General features: G+C 39.1%; 1 protein-coding gene across 1 annotated transcript; it reads left to right on the top strand.

Annotated features, from left to right (window-relative positions):
* Nucleotides 1-3,988: 3,988 nt before the first annotated feature.
* rlf (RLF zinc finger) lies at nt 3,989-18,716 on the top strand. The gene is made up of 8 exons (XM_088002781.1): nt 3,989-4,231; nt 7,546-7,700; nt 9,495-9,576; nt 10,240-10,375; nt 11,228-11,430; nt 12,652-12,788; nt 13,229-13,370; nt 13,465-18,716. Exons 1-8 carry the CDS (start codon nt 4,052-4,054, stop codon nt 17,977-17,979), a joined length of 5,550 nt encoding a protein of 1,849 aa, XP_087858907.1. The 5' UTR covers nt 3,989-4,051; the 3' UTR covers nt 17,980-18,716.
* The last annotated feature ends 608 nt before the right edge of the window (nt 18,717-19,324 follow it).

The raw sequence follows: 19,324 nt of genomic DNA, 5'->3' as shown, positions 1-19,324 counted from the left end.
TATATGTAATGTAAGATGGGTAAGTGCATTTGTAACGCAAATGTGTAAACATATTTTTGGCACTAATGGAATCTCATATTTGGATTGTATATTGTCACCTTCCTAAAGTAACGGCTTAAGTAAAGTGATTTTGGAAAAAAAAGAAAGAAAGAAAAAAATACAACCTCTTTCATGGCAAAAGATGATTTAGGTTTTTATAAAACTTTTGACAAAAAAAATGACATTAGCAATTATTTTAGGAAGGTGAAGGTATGAGTTTCACTTTCTGAAATGAGGGAATTTCCGTTCAATCTGCGTAATTTAATTACAGTACTTTTTTTATTATAAATGAAACGGTGTTTGTACATAAAGTTCTGCTCACATTTAAATTTCTAGTGTTTTTGGTTGGTTTTCTACGGAAGCGCATTGCTATCATGCAGTAAAAAAAAATTTTCGATCGCTATCTCGTTATAACGAGTTACGTATCTCGTTTTAACGAGTTACGTATCTCGTTTTAACGACTTACGTATCTCGTTATAACGAGTTACGTATCTCGTTTTAACGACTTACGTATCTCGTTTTAACGAGTTACGTATCTCGTTATAACGAGTTACGTATCTCGTTTTAACGAGTTATGTATCTCGTTATAACGACTTACGTATCTCGTTTTAACGACTTACGTATCTCGTTTTAACGAGTTACGTATCTCGTTATAACGAGATACGTAACTCGTTAAAACGAGATAATTTTAGGTCCAGGAAGTGGCGGTATTATGCTAGGCTAGTACAGTGACTAACATGAATTGGTCAGGTTTCCCTTCATGTTTGGTCTACAACATGTAGAGATACGGATGCTGCTTTGCACTGTGGTTAAAACCATTAACAGCATGCCTACTCTGACAAGATCCTAAACAGAACGGGACTGCACAGAAGGAGACGTTAGTCCGGTCCTCTAGCTGTGGCGGCGTTCCTGACTGGGTCGAAGCTGAAGTTGGCTTTCGATTGTAGCTTCTGATTCGGGAAATGGCTAAAGGGAGATTATAACGGAGGCTCAGATGTATTTGATGAACATTTTCTGGTCAGATTTTTTATTAGAACAGTACACTTGCTGAACAACGGCAACGGCTGTTCGTAACCAAGCAACCGAAATCAACAGAAGGCTAGGTAGTGGCAAAAGACAAAACTAGATCCTGTTAAGCATTCTTCAAAATAAAAGACTTCCTCTCTCCAAAATAAATCATAAATCAGCAAAAGCTGAATGGCCTCCTTTAAGCGTCTTGAGAAACAATCACCTAATGATCCTGATTCATAAATCTCTACTCGGCTTGGCTCCAGCATACTTAAACTTTCTTTAACATAGATCTGTTAATTCCCATTCTTTACGTTTTTACAATATTTTTCTTTTGCATGTTCCACGTTTCCAAACTGAAAAAGGGAAGCAAGCTTTAGTGTGATGGCTCCTACAGCCTGGAATCAGCTCCAGTCTGAAATAAAGATGTCAAAACTGGTTCCACTGGACTTATTTCGAGCGATTCTTAAAAACAGACGAGATTCTATTAAACAGTGTCACTGTTTTTAAATTCTTTTCTACTGTTTTACACTTCTGCATATGCATTAATTTTATTTTGTAACCAGGTTGCTGTGTGTTGCAGACTTCTACCCTGGTCCCTCTTGAAAATAAGATAAGATGTGTATCTCAACGGGGTTTACCTGATAAAATAAAAAAAAAAAAATAAATAAATAAATTATAATATTTGTCAAATATTGGTCAAAGATTTTTAATATTTGTCGACAAACAAGGAGCAAAGAAGAGACACCTCTCCTTTACCATATAGGTGACTTACAATAATGTCTTCTAATGAAGACAAAGAGGGTAGATAAAGATTATTGTGTTGCTTTGATAAAATAAAACTCTGAACTTGAAGATAGTTATAGAAATATTTTGTAGGAATATCATGTTTGTTTTTAATTTCTTCAAGTTACATAAATACCTTCCCAGGAAAAAGATCAGACACTTTAGCTATATCCTTAGCAGTTTAAATCCTGCTCTACATGGATGAACATTATATCGGATAGTTGTTGCATTTCTCCCAAATAATCAAGTGTTTTTAGCCAGATCATCATTGTATTTTTCAGAAATGGGTATTTTGTTTGCTTAATTAACCTTTTCCTGCCTGATGAGTACATGTACAAGTCTATAGCAATAGAGATCCAGTGGGACACAATAGTAACCCATGCTGGGGGCTGTCTGGCAGTAAAGTAAAACATTGCTGCCCTGATCTGGGTTGAAATAACATAATAGGTTTGATAATTGTTAACACCCTCTGTCATATGGCTGATATAAGACAGACAGTTTCATTATTGGGCGTTTACCATTTAAGTGAAGTTGGAAAAAGTTATATTTAGCTCCTTAAAAAGAAGGGGAGTGAGGAAATTGAAACTGATTGGAAAACATATAAGAATTTTGGCAATATTGTAATTTTTATAATATTGATGTGACCAATTAAGGAGATGGGTAGCATCTTTAACTATTAAACTTTTAAAGCTAACATACTTAGACACTTCCGACCTGGAATAGATTATTCATCTCTGATGCTACGTTGCATCACTATAAATCGGAATCTGAAAAGTTGTTGGCATTATTATCCCAGCTGATGGATCCTTGTAAGCCACACAAAAAGGCAGGTGCTCTAGGACAAAAAAGTGAAAGAAAACAGAAGGTTAAAATAATAACAAATATTGTAAATGTGATAGGAGTTTATTTCTAATGCACTCCAGATGCAAAAATATTTTTAAATCTCTCATTACTGAGGTTTCAATTCAGATAAAGATTTCACAAATCACAAACTAGGTTTGAAATATTCTGCCATTAGCGTAGATTAGAATAATCTACTCCAGATTTGAAGTGTCGATGTATGTTCATTTTTAAAGCATAACAAATGATTTCTTAACATTTATATGTTAAATATAATTTCCAGTTACTTATTTACAGTCATATGTCAAGTCATATGTTAAGTATAATTTACATGATAATTATTATTCACCGAATTTAACTTGATTGTACACAATTCCAAAAGGTGACGTGAAAAATAATTAAATTCAAAGCTTTGTGTATGATTTATTTTGGAGAGAGGAAGTCTTTTATTTTGAAGAATGCTTAACAGGATCTAGTTTTGTCTTTTGCCACTACCTAGCCTTCTGTTGATTTCGGTTGCTTGGTTACGAACAGCCGTTGCCGTTGTTCAGCAAGTGTACTGTTCTAATAAAAAATCTGACCAGAAAATGTTCATCAAATACATCTGAGCCTCCGTTATAATCTCCCTTTAGCCATTTCCCAAATCAGAAGCTACAATCGAAAGCCAACTTCAGCTTCGATCCAGTCAGGAACGCCGCCACAGCTAGAGGACCGGACTAACGTCTCCTTCTGTGCAGTCCCGTTCTGTTTAGGATCTTGTCAGAGTAGGCATGCTGTTAATGGTTTTAACCACAGTGCAAAGCAGCATCCGTATCTCTACATGTTGTAGACCAAACCTGACCAATTCATGTTAGTCACTGTACTAGCCTAGCATAATACCGCCACTTCCTGGACCTAAAATTATCTCGTTTTAACGAGTTACGTATCTCATTATAACGAGATACGTAACTCGTTAAAACGAGATACGTAAGTCGTTAAAACGAGATACGTAAGTCGTTATAACGAGATACGTAACTCGTTAAAACGAGATACGTAACTCGTTATAACGAGATACGTAACTCGTTAAAACGAGATACGTAAGTCGTTAAAACGAGATACGTAACTCGTTATAACGAGATACGTAAGTCGTTAAAACGAGATACGTAACTCGTTAAAACGAGATACGTAAGTCGTTAAAACGAGATACGTAACTCGTTAAAACGAGATACGTAACTCGTTATAACGAGATAGCGATCGAAAATTTTTTTTTACTGCATGATAGCAATGCGCTTCCGTAGTTTTCCCACAGGTGAAATTCCTCTGACGTGTTTAAAATTTCGGACGGCCCCTGAAGGCAGCACCAGGCTGCACTGCATACGCGCCGTGGCGGAGAGCGAAGATGGCGGAGAATAATGTCGAAGCGGAGCACGATTGGAACGACTGGGCCCTGGATGCGGCCGAGGATACTGTCATCGCGATGGAAACCCTGCTGGCCACGCTCAGAGCCTTCGAAGACGTTCTCAGACAGCAAGAAATCTCCGTGGCATCTTCCACGGAGTACTGCGACAACTTCTGTCAGGTAATGTGTATATCGTAGCTATCATTAGCTTCACGTTAGCTCCGCTAGGAGTGTGTGGGTCTTTTTTCATAGAAAACATGAAGAGCTGCTGCTGCTCTTCTCCTAGCCGTTATTTAGAAAACAGCTGCGTATTTACTAATGTTCCTCAGTGCGTTCATTTGAATATATCACATCCCTGCTGGAGGGAAAATTCACAATATTTGCAATATGTTTTATGTTTTGTTTGATGGTTCCGCTTATTATGTTAAATTAGTTTTAGCTGTACCGTTACCTCAGTTGGCTTGTTTTTGTTTGGAAAATAAATATGAAAATGCAGGATTAGCTCATGACATCGCTCCAGTTTGCACATGATTCCTTGCTGCATGCATGTGGGGCGGGGCAGCATCGCGGTGTGTTTACCCCAAAATGTTAAAGGTTCTGCACCTTACTGATAACTTAATCTGTTTTTGATTTCCAGACTGGTCACCACCCGGTTTGGGTGGTGACCGGACTCTCTGCCATGTTGTTTCTGAATGATAATGACCATAAATCACCATGCAAACACTGGGATACACAATGTGTAATTGTAACCACGACCTTTTGTTTTATTTCAAAAACGTTTTGAAAAGCGGTGCACCAATTGCAGTTTTCAGGCCGATCAGCGATCTTGGAAAATCCTTTAAAAGTTGCTAAATGTAGCAACAAAGTTGCTAAGTTGGCAGTAGTGGGATGACCATTGTTAACTGCACACACATCTCTCACAGGAGAGCAAGAGAGGACAGTGGCTTTTTTTTAACTATTTAAAAATATAAAATGAAAAGCAAAAGTCATGTTGAGAGAGTTAAGGCTCTACTAAATACTGGTTATTCATAAGGAATGCCAAAAATTAGGGAAGTTCAAAATATCGGCATTAACATCTGTATCGGCAAATCATTGTTAACATATCAGGTTAAATATAAGCTATTGCAGTAATATTAATGTTGAATATTGGAGCATTTCTACCAAAAATGACATTATTGGATCTTAGAAATATTGTAAAAAATATTAATTGCAATTGCATGTGATTGCATGTGTAATTGCATGTGAAATACGTTCTTGACATTCTTCCAGGATTTCTATGTTTAAGATAAATTAACAGATAAAGTAAGTAAAGTAATATATTTTTAATCCATTTCCCTAAAAAATACTTATTAAAGGGAATTAATTAGTGTTTTATACTAAAGCATAGTTCTGCTTTAGTTGTTTAAAAGAATACAAATTAAAGGTACATTTAGTAAATAAATCCCAGTCCAAGTCCCAGGTGAGATTTTCTGTGTTCTGGGAATAAAACGGGTAAAGAACGTTTTAACCTCTGGTGTGTATCAGAGTGGACTGAACATGAGAACAATTATTTTAATCATTGTACTCTATATTTGTTGTGTTGTTGGTTAAGGCTTCAACTAACAGATTAATCAGTTAAAAATTTGTTACATTCTGCAGATTTTTCATTTAACCACTTTACCCTATTTATATAATATTAGAAATGCATTAAAAGACTCAAATAAATACTTTCAATTTCTTTTCTAAATAAGAAAATATGCATTATATTGCCTACTATACAATAAGTTTGATCATTTGTAGCAAGAGATGCATCTGCAGCTAAAAATATATTAAAATAAAAAATCTCTTTCTGTTTAACTTAAAATCAATACAGTGTCGAGCTGATCTGTTGATTATTTGGATTAATTGATTAATAATTTGATAGCAAAATGTGATTAATGGATTGTTTTTTACAGAATTTTAACCAGGTGAAGCGAATTGAACATATTTACAAAAAAGGTTTATTTTTTTATCTTAAATGCAGAATATACTTATTTTTTATTTTTTTACAATTTTCTCTTTATTCCTGCTCTTAGATTGTTTTTCTTTCTTTAGCAAATTGACTTTTTGACTCTGTTTACTCCAGTTAACAATTAATCGATGACTAAATTAGTTGACAAGTATTTGATTAATCATGATTAATCGTTTCAGCCTTTCTCTTGATTGATTAAAACTTGTCTGTTTGTTGTTAATTCCTATAGCAATAGACCATTTAATTGTTTTTTTTTGTTGACATTTTGCTTAAACTGTTAAAACTTTCCCTTTAGTTGGTAGAGAGACAAACAGTTAGGTGTGACACTTAGTTTAAGTCGGAAGTAGTTCAGAGTTAATTAGTCTGCTGATGCAGGTCTCTGGGGCTGGGACTTTATTCCTGGCTGCTGTATATTTAGACAGGGGGGAATTAATTCAGCAAAAAGTTTCTCCTGTCTGATAATTGCGACTCCTGAGATGTTCGTTGTGTCTGCACGCAGGTGAAACCAGGTGAAAATGTTGGACCCTCCCGTCTGGTTTATTGTTTCTGAACAAACAACAAAAAGCTGCTAAGCATGAAAAATATTAGATTACATTTCAGTTTGGTGTCATGTACTTTTTTCTGTTTTTTAATTTTTACAAGCAGCTTTTTGCTGATATTCCTGGTTTTGTGGTGCAGATTTAGGTGTGTCAATTCCCCTCAGGCCCAATCAAAAAGCAACCTTCAGTCTGTCAACTGGGATCAAACAGGTGCAGACTGGTTTTTCCCCATGGAGGAAAACCCCCTTATTCCAGACAGAAGGTGTGTTTGTCCATTTCAGATGGGGGGGGGGAAAAGAGGAGTACGTTTATTTTTTAAAAAACCTGTAATTTGGAGATTAATCTGAGATCTTTATGAGAAAAAAACATGAAAGTTTCTGAGCTCTAAATCGACCTAAATTTGCTTGGATAACTCTCAGAAATGTTGAGATTTATTGAAGACATTTTATTGAAAAAAAAAAAAAAAACAACATAAAAAGTTCTGACTTTGAAAAGTTTAAAATTGCTTGGGAAAAAAATCCTCAAATTTTGAGATTTATCTAAAGTTTTCTAGAAAAAAATGGGGACATTTTAGAGTTTGAAAAGGCAAAAAATTTGCTAGAAAAACTCACATTTTGAGATGAACTCAGAAGTTGTCGAGAAATAACAAGGACATTTCTGAATTTAAAAATTTACCAGAAGAAAACAAGAACATTTTTAAATTAGTCTCAGAAATTTCCAAGAATAAACAAGAATATTTCTGAGTCTTAAAAGTTGAAAATTTGCTTGAAAAATCTCAGAAATACTTAGATTAATTTAAAAAAATGTCAAGAAAAAAGTGTGAATTTCTGAGTTGGAAAATAAATTTTTGTCAGAAATTTTCTCCTCCTTTCTTTTCATGTCTATGTAGAGTGGCCTAACGCGCCGCCGTACCAGGCAGGTTTAACCGAAACACTTCCTGACTGTGTTCTGCTGTCCGTTTGCAGGCGCTGATGCACTATGCTGGGAGCAGGAACTCCATCGAGCATGGTCTGCCTCTGCTGGAGGTCTACTGCCTGTCCATTAACTGCTTCGCCGCGGCCAGATCCCACCTGACCGCAGAGTCCGACAGAGTGGGGCTCGTTTTGAAGAGGCTCGCTCTGTACGTAACGAAAATAATCCTCAAACATTTTAGACCAGAATCAGTCACGCTTCTTCTTTAGCAGAGATCGCACTGCAAAAGCACAGTATTTTTATCTAGTTTTCTAATACATATCAGTTTCGTAGTAAGCTACAGTAGTTTTTCAGTAAGATATGAATTTGTTTTAAGTCAATAATTGCTTCATCTTGATTTTTAAAACCTGCAGATTTTTTTCAGTTAAGACATTTTTTCAGTGTTAAGTGTAAATGAACCTTTTTTAAAATCAACATGACAGACTTAACTTAAAACAAGCTCCGACATCTTGCTGAAAAGTTAGTTGCTGAAAATAGTTGCATGTTAGTTTTGTCTTAATTCATATGTACTAAGATATTTCCATAGAAACTAGACGAAAAATACTTGATGAGATTTTGTTTATGCAGTCCAAACGATTCTGTAATACCGTCCTCATGAAAAATTTGCACGACTTTTTTCTTTGCTCTGCAATCTTTGAATATTTGTTTGAATTATTTTTTAAATTTACCACTTATCAGTAGTTTAATGGCGTTCTGTATCTGCAACCTCTCTTAAGCATTCAGTTAAAATATAAAGCAAGTGTTTTAGATGCTATCAGAAATAGAAATATGTTCTTGCCATGCAGAATTTTCATGTTTGCACTTTAAATCTTGTATCTGTGAAGTTATTTTGTCCCAGCAGGCCCTTTTGGTTGCGATGGACTGATAGCAAGATGACGATAGTAATTTAAAAAACACTGCAGCTCTGGTCTTTGCTAAAGCGGGTTTTCGGTTTGTCCCCTTCAGGCTTCGGTCACGAGAAAATTTTATTAAAATGTATTTGCAAATCATATTTTCATATAATTCTGCAAAATCCTCTCCTTAATATTCTACATTTAATCTAACACTGTGCAGAAAAAAAAACAAAAACAAAGCTGTGTTTGTTAAATAAATCTGTCAGCTGTGATGAGGAACAAGGTGCCTGAAAAGAGGTAAAAATAGATCATTAGCATCTGGTTGGATACATTTTTTATCTTTGTTTCTTTTCTTTGTCTCTGTCACGAGGCGGAAAATACAGGAACTGTGACTAGATGTTCTAGGTCAGATCTGCGTCTCCATTCAGTGTCAGAAATAAAGAAAAGAAACTTTTTTTTAATTGAAACTCTGCACAAACACAAAATCTTAAGAGTATTTTTGATTTTGTTTCTAGTGCAAATATATTGGTACACTTTAGATAAGAAAAAAACATTATAAGTAACTTTTAAGTAAAATATAGGAGCTTGTTTTAAGTAAATAGTTTCTTAATATTGACAGAAACACACCTGTTCCATTGGCAGATTATTTTACTTATGTGAAAAATGTCTTTATTTTAAGTGAAATGATCTGACAGTGAAACTGAAACTAGAACTTTTTCATCCACATTAAGGAATTATTGACCTGAAACAAACTCCTATAGTTTTGTCCTATTTCAAGTGTACTAAGACATTTGCACAAGAAACTAGACTAAAAAGTTTTTGTATTTTTGCAGTGAATGTTATTTTTTTTAAACATGAATGAATTCAACTGGGTTCATATCCAATTTAATGGCAGGTGAAATGCTTCAATCTTTCCCTATATGTGGAGTTGATTATTTTCACTGAAAAATAACCAATAAAATGATTTTTTAAATAATTATTAGCGACTACCTCTGAAATAATTTCTGCGTACATTGTATTTCTGTTCTTACTGTAAAAACAAGCCCTGTAAGTGAAATCCAGACGGTTTTAGAGATGATTGACGGCCATCTTGTTTTCATCTCATGCAGGAGCTGCTTTGAACTATTGCTGTCGGTGCCTGACAATGAAATCCCATATGAAGCCTGGCTTCAGTTCCACCACTCTGTCCAGGTAGGAACCTTCAGAGCTCTGCTTGTTGATGGATTACAGATGGAAATCATTTTGTGGAGGTTTCCACCCAACCAGTTCCAGTGTTGGTGCTTTATGCTTCCTACACTGCTGGAGATTGGTCCTGGAAACCAGCGACCAATCAAAATGTCCAGGCTGCCAAGATTTGTTTTGATTTTGATTGGAAACTGAAATTCTGGCTGGAGGTTTTTTGCATGGAGTTTGCATGTTGTCCCTGTGTGAACTCCATGCTCAGGCTACAAACAGTCATATTGGGTTTAGGGCTGAAACCATTAATTGTGATTAATCGACTGTGTAAATAATTGTTACCTAATTTACTAATCGATAGGCCTGTCGCGATAAACAATAAATCAATTAATCACACGATAAATGAAAATTATCGGCCTCATTTTAATTTATCGGCTTTATCGTTTCTGCCTGCCTTTTTCTGTTGATGACACTGAATGAAAAATGGTTCAACTCCGGTGCTCTGCACTGACCCTCCCTTCCTCACTTCCTTAGTGTGATGCTCAGTTCACGCTACATGATTTACATTTAAACTGATGCAAAAAAAGACAGTTTGCTGAAAGAACACAGCCAGACCAGCAGATGTATAAAAATACTCGTATTGGCTTTCTGGTTGAAGTGACTTCTGTGTTTCCGCAGATTGCCCATGACACACTGATCCAGTATGGAAGCACAGACCTCCAAGCACTTCTGCAGATAACAGGAGAAGGCGGAGCATGGAGCAACCCGATCCTGAACGCTCTGCTCACCGGCCAGAACACCAGCCCAGAGGACGGTTAGGCTCCGCCCCCTTTCTGCCTTTACTTAACGCTAGAGCTGGGCGATTAATTAATTTAATTTTTGGTTTTTAAAGAGTTTATTTTTGGAAAATCTGTATTTTTTTCACCAATATTCTCCATTGGTTTTCATCGTTTAGTGATGTCGACATGATGAGGGCGGCCATCTTGTTTGACAAACGCATTTCTATTTATTCAGACTTTGGATTCAAATCAGAATATTAGGACTAAGGTTATAAAACAGTAATTTTAGGATAATAAAGTATTAATTTTACTAGAAATCCCAATGAAAAATTAAAATAACAAATCTTGAGCATCTTTGGTATAAGTTTTACAGATAATATTTGATCACTAGCAAGACTGAAACAATCGTGCAAACTATTTCGAAAAAAAGAACAACACACTGAGCTAGTCACTTCAGATCATAATTAAGCTTTTTTTCTTGTTAAAGTTTTTCTAAAAGACTTTTTTTCTAGTAAAATTGCTTTTTTCTGCTAATATTATGACTATATTCTCATAATTGCCAACAGCCATCACCATCTACAGTAATTCTGATGAATTTGAACTAATGTGAGTTACATTGATATTTAAGTTCCCTTCGGAATCAATCAAATATTTTTAAATTTGAATTTTGAATTGAATTTGAAATAATTAAACAAATTTGCCCTAATATTCTGTCGTGCAGGTCAGGGAAGGGATTATGGAAATAAAATCTACTTTTTGATATTTAATGTTTTCTGCCATTTGCAATTTTTTTTTTTTTTTTAGAAAAAAAGCAAGAAAAAAACCCACCCAGATCCACTTACTTTGTCTTTTAGTCATGAATATTAACTCCTGCTTTGTGTTTGTAGTTAATGCGTACATTAGCCTGGAGGGCGAGGGCTTCATGGAGATGCGGGTGAAGCACCTGGAGAAGATGGGTGAGGTCGCCAAGGCCGGCGTGTTGGCCAAAGCCTGCGCCGAATGCAGCCTTATTTCCAACCAGGGAATGTTCCGGCAGATTTACGTCTCCCAGCTGTGCCTGCTGCTGCCCAACGAAGAGGCCATCATGGAGGCAAGCTCCTCTTTATTTAATTTTATTCAACTTTTATTCTTTGCTTTCAATTCACTGTTAACCTATCAGAAGTTTCCAAAGCTATGACATCATCAACATCATTGTTTAGAGATGGTACAGTTCTGATTTTGAAGACATTGTTAAATATTTCTCTTACATTATTGTTTTGTTTAGCAAATCATTTCAACTCATCTAAAAAAGGAGAAGTTTGGTCTGATTTGGCTTCAGACGGAGGCAGAAAAATTTCGTTTTATCCAATGTATGTAAATTTCTGTTTTTTTGTTGTTGATGTTTTTTTTTAGATTTTACGTATGCCTTTGAAATCCTTTCTTGCCTTATTACTTGATTTTTTTATTAGCCCTTCTCTGCACCTCATTTTATTTAATTTTTTTTTTCCAAAATACCAAAAACAAAAGTAAAATCAACCTTTTAGAGCCTAACATCATATTATGATGTTATTCCCTCATCAACAACAAACCTGGATTGTTGATGTGATTATTTGATGCCTGTTTGAGAAATCGTTTAATCTCCATGGCAACCAGTCATGCGGAAAATGGCAGGGTGGACCTAGCTCCGCCTTCGAGGCACAGCTCCTCCTCAGAGCTGAAGTTTTAAGCTTCAGAGCAGCTCCTTCAGACTAGCCAGCAGCAATTGGCAAACATCTGCTGCGCTCATTATCGGAGCTGCTTCTCAGTGAAACGCTGCTCTAAATGTTGTTGGAGGGTTAATAGAGGAGCCATGTTGTGATGACGTCCTGAAGGCGGAGTTTCAGAAAGACCAGGTTTATATTTTTTAAAAAGACAGAGACCAGATTTTAAGATGTTCTCTGTCTCTGGAATTTTGTTGCTATTTTTGGAACTATGTGCTTGGAAAATACGATACTGGCCATTTAAGGAAAACGTATTCAGCAAGGTTTTTTTCACGTTTTCAAGGAGAGACTGTTCCAAAACACACCTAGATGAGACGTTTTGCTCTGCAAAAAGAAGTCTGTTGTTTTTCTGAGAGGAAATGGAGGAGAATTCATTGATTTCTACAGTTTACTGAGCTCCAGACCAGCAGAAAAATAAAAGTACTTTACATGAACTTCTGTTCTGATGCTCTGAAAAATAAAGTAACTGCACATGTAGCCTTTGTCTTACCATTTTCTGGCCCTCCTGCAACAATAGTTATTTTTTGTCTTTGGTTCCTCACGTCTGAACGATAAGCTGTTTGCTTCTTCAGATTTCCCGGCTGGACTGTAAGGACGTGCTGGACATCACATCCAGTTTGGAGTCGGAGGGAGAGGAGAACACGGCCTTCATTCTCTGCACAACTTTCCTAACGCAGCAGCTGCAGCAGCAGAGTCTTTACTGCTCCTGGTGAGCCCACACGCCCCATCGCTAATGCAGCTAAAGTCTACAATCAGACGTTCTTTTCATATATGTCTCCATTCATGGAGCCAGACTTTATTTTTTTTAATCAGGAACAATGTTAGACATGAACAGAGGTTTGTCTGGTTCAGGGATCTGCAATGCTTACAACCCAAAGAGCCATTTTTTCCTCTCGGTTTAGATAAATTAACTGGCTTAGAGTCGCAAATATCACATAATCTTTGGAAAAAAGACAACTTTTAATCTAACCAGTTTCAGTCTGCATCTTAACACTAACAAATTAAAAACCTTTTCATAAATTTCCGCCAATTAGAGATTTTATGGCCAGTTTTTATCACGGATTTTGTGAATGTGCGTGGCCTTTAGTCGGCTTTAGAACTCACTTTACTTTCCTATTTGAAAATGTTCTTTTGTTTCTTGATTGAAAGGGATTTGATATCGTTGTGGAGTAAGCTTCAGAGAAGACTTGACCCCTCGCTGACCTCTCTGCGAGAACGATGCCTTCAGCTTGGTGCCATTGCCAAAACGGTCCAACATCTGCTGTACCTGGTCCGTGTGATCCAGGCAGAGGTTCGTTCACCACTTAGCTGCAGCCCTACTCTGCATTTTAAAAAACAAATTATCTACAAATTTGTTAATTTTAATGTTTTTCTCTTTTTTTCAGGCAGAGGAAATTGGAGTACTTTCCTCAGTGGGGCTTTGTGTCAAAGCCCTTCAACTTCCGAAGCAAGACGACTCAGAAACGAGAACATCCATATGCAGGATGGTGGCCTCCCTCCTTCCGAATGACCTGGAAGTTTTGCGTGCCTGCCAGCTGACGGAGTTCCTCCTTGGCACCAGCCAGGAAGCCTTCAATTGCCTGAAGGAGCTCTACATGCGGCCAGACCAAAAGTACGACCATGAGGGCGAAGTTATCCCCAACTCGCTCCGCTGCGAGTTGCTGCTGGCGCTGAAAGCCGACTGGCCTTTTGATCCCGAGTTCTGGGACTGGAAAACTCTTAAAAACCACTGCATATCGCTGCTAGGGATTAGGCCGGAGTCAGAGGAGGAGGAAGAGGACGAGGAAGAGAAGGCCAAGCAGCAGGAGCCACAAGGACTTCAAATAAAAGTAGAACAGGAACACCACAACAGGATAAATGGGGGTCTTGATGTGGATAAAAATCAGATCAATAACCACATGGGCATTAAGGGAGGGTGTGAGATGAAAAGGTCAAAGCTGCGGTGTCAGATTTGTAAGAGATCCATCACAGACATACAGATAATTCATCACTCCAAAAGACACTCAGACAAGAGCAATCACCCCTGCCCGGTGTGCTTGGAGGACTTCCGGAGCAGAAAGGACCTGATTCCCCACCTGAGGAGACACATCCTGAGCCACGAGCCTCCAGCTCAGCACAGCATAAAGACCGAAGACACACAGAAGCAACTGGATGAAGACGATGACGTCGAACCGGGCGAGATCACCGTTGACCCCTCGTTGATGCTGTACTACGAATCCACGCATGACCCGGACGTGTTGCATCATATCGTCGAACAGGCCAAGAACAAGGAGAAGCAGGAGGAGAGTGACGAGCACGTCACCTTCGACTACATCGACAAACACTTCAAGCTGCAGAACCGCGAGGTGTATCCCTGCCCGGCAACCAAATGCACTCGTATCTTTAAACACTCCAAGTATCTATATGTCCACCTAAAATCGGAGCACAAGGGAGATGAAAATGTGAAATATTTCCATCAGATGCGAGACAAAAGGGAAAAATGTGTCTTCTGTAGACGCCACTTTGTCTCGGCTTACCATCACCGCAAACACAGGAAGGTTCACTACGGTGACCGACCTTACATGTGTGTGGTCCACGGCTGTGGCGCTCGTTTCGGGACGTCCAATGAACTCGTGATGCACAAGCACACTCACGGCTTTCAGCTGAACTACCAATGCGAGCTCAAGGGCTGCTACGTCACATACTCCGACCTGGGGCAGATCTACCACCACGAAGCGCAGCACTTCAGAGACGCTGCCTTTACCTGCAGTGGTGGTGAATGTAAAAAATACTTCTTATCCAAAAAGGACTTCCTAAAGCATCTATCCACACACAACATAACGTTCACCGAAAACGACTTTGAGGCGCAGAGAAGGGCTAAGCGGAAATTCTTCAAGGCTGTCCGTGAGGTGATGGTCCGCCCTGTGAAGCCTGCGGATGTGAAGGATGTTATGAACGGCGATATTCTGAACTCTCAGTCGATCAGTTCTGGCTCCTCTTTGCAAGAACCCGAGTTCAGTGAGCCCAAGGCGATGATAACGCTGGTGGCTGTGTGCTTTGATGGAAGCAAGTTCACGTGCGGCTTTGAGAAGTGTGGAATGACCTTTACCAGAGCCAGAGACGTGCAGAGGCATCTAAAGTGTGCTCACCCAGAACATCTCAAGCTGGAAAACAGAGATCAAAAAAATGACAAGGAGGAGAACCCACCGATGCTCAAAGAGATCAAGATGGAAATGGAGCAAGAGATCGATGAGCATGGAGAACAAGAGCATTCTCCATTGTTGCCCGTTGAGTCAGGCAAAGAGAAGAATGTGTCCTTTGATACCACACCAAATGAAACAACTTCCTTAAGCCTTAACGCAAAAACTGACGCTCTGAACGAAATCCTTATTGGGCTGAGCAATCTAACCCTTGACCCCTCGTCATCTCACAGTTCGCAAAACTCAGACTTTATATTGTCTCAGTCTTCTCTTCACCAGGCGATCATAGCGAAGCCTCCTGTCGTGTTGCTCAAGAAGAGACGCCATTTGCTGGAGCAGAGGGTAAAATCCGAAGCAGAGCAATCATTGGTAACAGTGGAGGAGGATGACTCGTTAGCTTCAGCCAAGCCATATCTTTGCGAAATCAAACGGTGTGGCTTTCGGACAGCAAGGAGCTACAGCTTGCTGCGACACTATGTCTCCATACACAACCACTCGTCCGATGAGGCCAAGCTGATGACTTCCTCATTCAAGCCTTATAAATGCCAACTTTGCACCAAGAGTCACAGAGAGAAGAGAGTCCTGAAGGCCCACTATCTTCAATCGCATAACATGACTGAGGACTACTTTGAGAAACTGAGCTTTGAGCCTGTGCCGTTTGAAGGAAACAAAGGCTCTCCAACACCGAAGCACAGTGAGAAAGTTATAAAAGATGCTGAGGAGACGCTGCAGCTGAAGGCAAAGGAAGAGACCGGGACCAGTGAGAACGGAGAAAATGGCAGCAATCACTCCTCAATGGAAGAAGGAGAGGATGAATCAGAGAATAAAGATGAGCAGAAAGAGGAAAATGAGGAGGATAAAACACAGCAGATCCGAACAAGGCGTGTCGTGGCCAAAAGCAACCTGTGTTACATGCTGGATAAACTCAGTAAACCGTTCCACTGTGTGGCCAAAAACTGCTATGCCTCTTTTTCCACTCAGGGAGGCCTCGTCCGCCACCTGCAGTTGGTGCATCACTACAACCGTTCCCAACTCCTTTTGGAGAAAGACGGGGATGCGCACGGCAGTCCTGAAGCTAGAAGGGAACCTGCAAAGAAAAGACCTCTCACAAACTCAGATGAACCTCAGCCCCAGTTCAAGTGTCACTTTGCCAAATGCTCTGCCTCGTATCACCTTAAAAGCAGTCTGGTGAGGCACACAAGAGATGTTCACTCCCGGCCTCCAGAGCTCATACGATGCAAATTCGATGGTTGCTCAAAGGTCTTCAGCCACAACGAAGACCTTAAGAAACACACTCTTTACAGCCACTTTGAGTACTATGACTCACTGGTGGTACGGCTGCAGAGCACGCACAAAGAGTCGGTTTCCGGCTGCCAAAAAAAGGTGATAGTTGCGCAAAGGAGTTCTCGTAAGGATGAAACTTCTGAACCCACCACTGAGAATTCAGAGTCCGAAGGGACGACTGAGTCGGACAAAAAGGACGACGGCATTGCTGATGGGAAAAAGGCGTCGAGTAAAAACGAGAAGCCAAGGAGAAACGCCTTTAGTGACTTTGTGTTGAGATCTCACGAGGAAGCACTACAGATGTGTCAGGACCGCTGTCTGCGCGTGGCGTACCCGTGTATGGTCCAAGACTGCGACTCGGTCGTCACCTACCTGCACAGCTTGCACCGCCACTACAGGGGGGTGCACCGCATGGAACAGGAAGATCTCTACAAACATGAAGACAAGCTTGTTTTCAACGCAGAGCAGCTGGAGGTTTTGATCCAAAGGAAGTCTGCCAGGCCCCCCATTATGGGAGAATCGTCACCTGCAGCGGTTCAGACAACGGAGGACAAAGCTGAAGCGGAAAACGCAGAGGAGCAGCCTCTGCCTCAGAGTCCTCCTGCAGTCGAAGCCAAAACGCAGGGAGAGGAAAGTCCTGAGCCTCTGGAAATATTACAGAAAAAAAACGAGGAGGTTCCACCTGAGGTTGCAAATGAGGCACCTAAAGAGGAAGAGATCAAGGAAGAGCTTCTTGAGGAGGTGCTTGAAGTTACAAGACCAGACAGCGCTACAAAACAGGATGAAAGATCGATTCTAGACAAATTCAAACCACTGCTACGTCCCGTCACTGTGGCTCTCTCGCCTCCGTGTTCGCTTCATGTTGCTTCTGAGACAGATGATAAAGTAACAAACACTACGCCACCACAAACACTGCCGCCGTCTCCATCACCGCCGCCCACTGCCCCCATCCGCCAGCCGCTGAAACGGAAAAACGAACTCTCTGACCAGCCTCTCGACATCCAAGAAACCAAGTCTAAAAGCCCCTCTCCAACCTCTTTTGACATCGGCACCTACAAGCCAATGGGCTTTGAGGAATCCTTCTTGAAGTTCATTCAAGACTCGACTCCGGCAGAGGAAGACGAACCGGCGAAACGCAGAGAGACTTTGAAACGGGGCTGCTCCTTGAAAGAGAACAACCAGTTGGGGATTTCTCACACCCGCAGCCGGCGCGCCCACTCCCCACTGGTGAAGCCCCACGCCATGACTGGAGACTTCACCTCAGTACAAAACTTGAAGTCCATCCTGGACAAAGCCCTGGCCGGGTGTGGGGACCTGGCCATCAAGCAGCTACAGTACCTCAGACCGGTGGTGGTCCTGGGAAGGCCTGTATCCAGCACCACTACGCCTGACCTCTTCCCATCAAAGACTAACAGCAAATTGCTTCTTGGAAGTTAGTTTCACTGAGCACCTTTTTTTTTTTTTTTTTTCTTTTTTTTGTTAGTGGCAATGAAAAAGAACTTTTTTCCCCCACACAAAAAATGTCAGTATTTTTATTTTATCCAAAACATTTTTTTCTAAGTTAACTGACCTTTTGTAGAAATTAGAATAGTAATAAAAAAAACGAGCCTCAGACGTGCAGATCAGAACAATCTGACAGTATTTTAGATTTATCAGTCAGATAACATCCAGTGTGTGAATTCAGTCACTAATGTATATTTACTCCAGCTTTCCCGGATACATGTATAGCTTTTCAGATTGTTAGAGATGATCAGTAGCAAAATGCCAAGCCTTTTCATTCTGGTGAAAATGTGACTGAAATGTTTCCCTACTACTTCAGTCCAGAGAAGTATGTTTGGTTATTTTTCACCTCCATTTATATAAAACCAGTATTGACAGCAGTTCTTGGACAACATGTATGTAATAATTTCTAATAAAAAAAAAATACATGTGGAAATAAATTTAGGGCATTTTGTAATCAATGAAATTTTAAGTTTGAAGGTTGTTGGATTCATTAAGTGCCAATAATAATTGCATTTCGTTCTGTTTCTGATTTGGAAAGAAGAAAAAAACTTTGTACATTGATATCTGTAAAATATAGTGTCATGTTTTCAGTTGCATAATAGTATTTACATAGTCAGAAGGCTAGTAAAAGTAAGTAATGTATTAAAGTCACAGAAAATCCAAAGATGAAATTATGCAGAATCATTTGCTACATCACTGTTCACGAACTTATCGAGATTATCTAAAATTATAGACAATATTTGATTTTTCTTTGATTCTGGGTGTGGTGCTCTTTCAGTTGGGAAAATGACAAAATGACGCCCCCTACAGGGTTACATTTTACAGTATCTCCATGCACAATTAGAGGTGGTATGATGGTTCAAATTGTGTCAACGTTGCCCCCATATTGTGAGTGGCATTTCTTTGAAACATGCTAAAAGTTGTTTTGTTTCAAGAGATTTAAGTGTGTGAGTTAGAATCCACTCGGGTTTATTTATAGAGCACATTTAATCAGCAATGCAGCTCAAAGTGCTTTAAAAAACAAAACACAGAAGTAATGAAAAGTTATAATCTAGAACAATGAACCTATTTTTATGTGTTATTAGCCATGATTTAAAGGGACTCAATGTTTCAGCACTTTTGCAATTTTCTGGTAGTTTGTTCCAGATTGTAGGATAAAAACTGAACTCTGCTTCTCCATGTTTGGAGAAGCAGAGTTCTCCAAACATCTTAATACGTTATTTTAACGTATTAAGAATACGTTAAAATAATGTTATTTAATGTATTAAAATACATTAAA

This window comes from Poecilia mexicana, unplaced genomic scaffold (assembly GCF_051168715.1).
Source record: "Poecilia mexicana isolate PSO_F unplaced genomic scaffold, ASM5116871v1 scaffold_22, whole genome shotgun sequence".
Taxonomy (NCBI): domain Eukaryota; kingdom Metazoa; phylum Chordata; class Actinopteri; order Cyprinodontiformes; family Poeciliidae; genus Poecilia; species Poecilia mexicana.
This window is presented reverse-complemented; position numbering and strand designations above follow the sequence as displayed.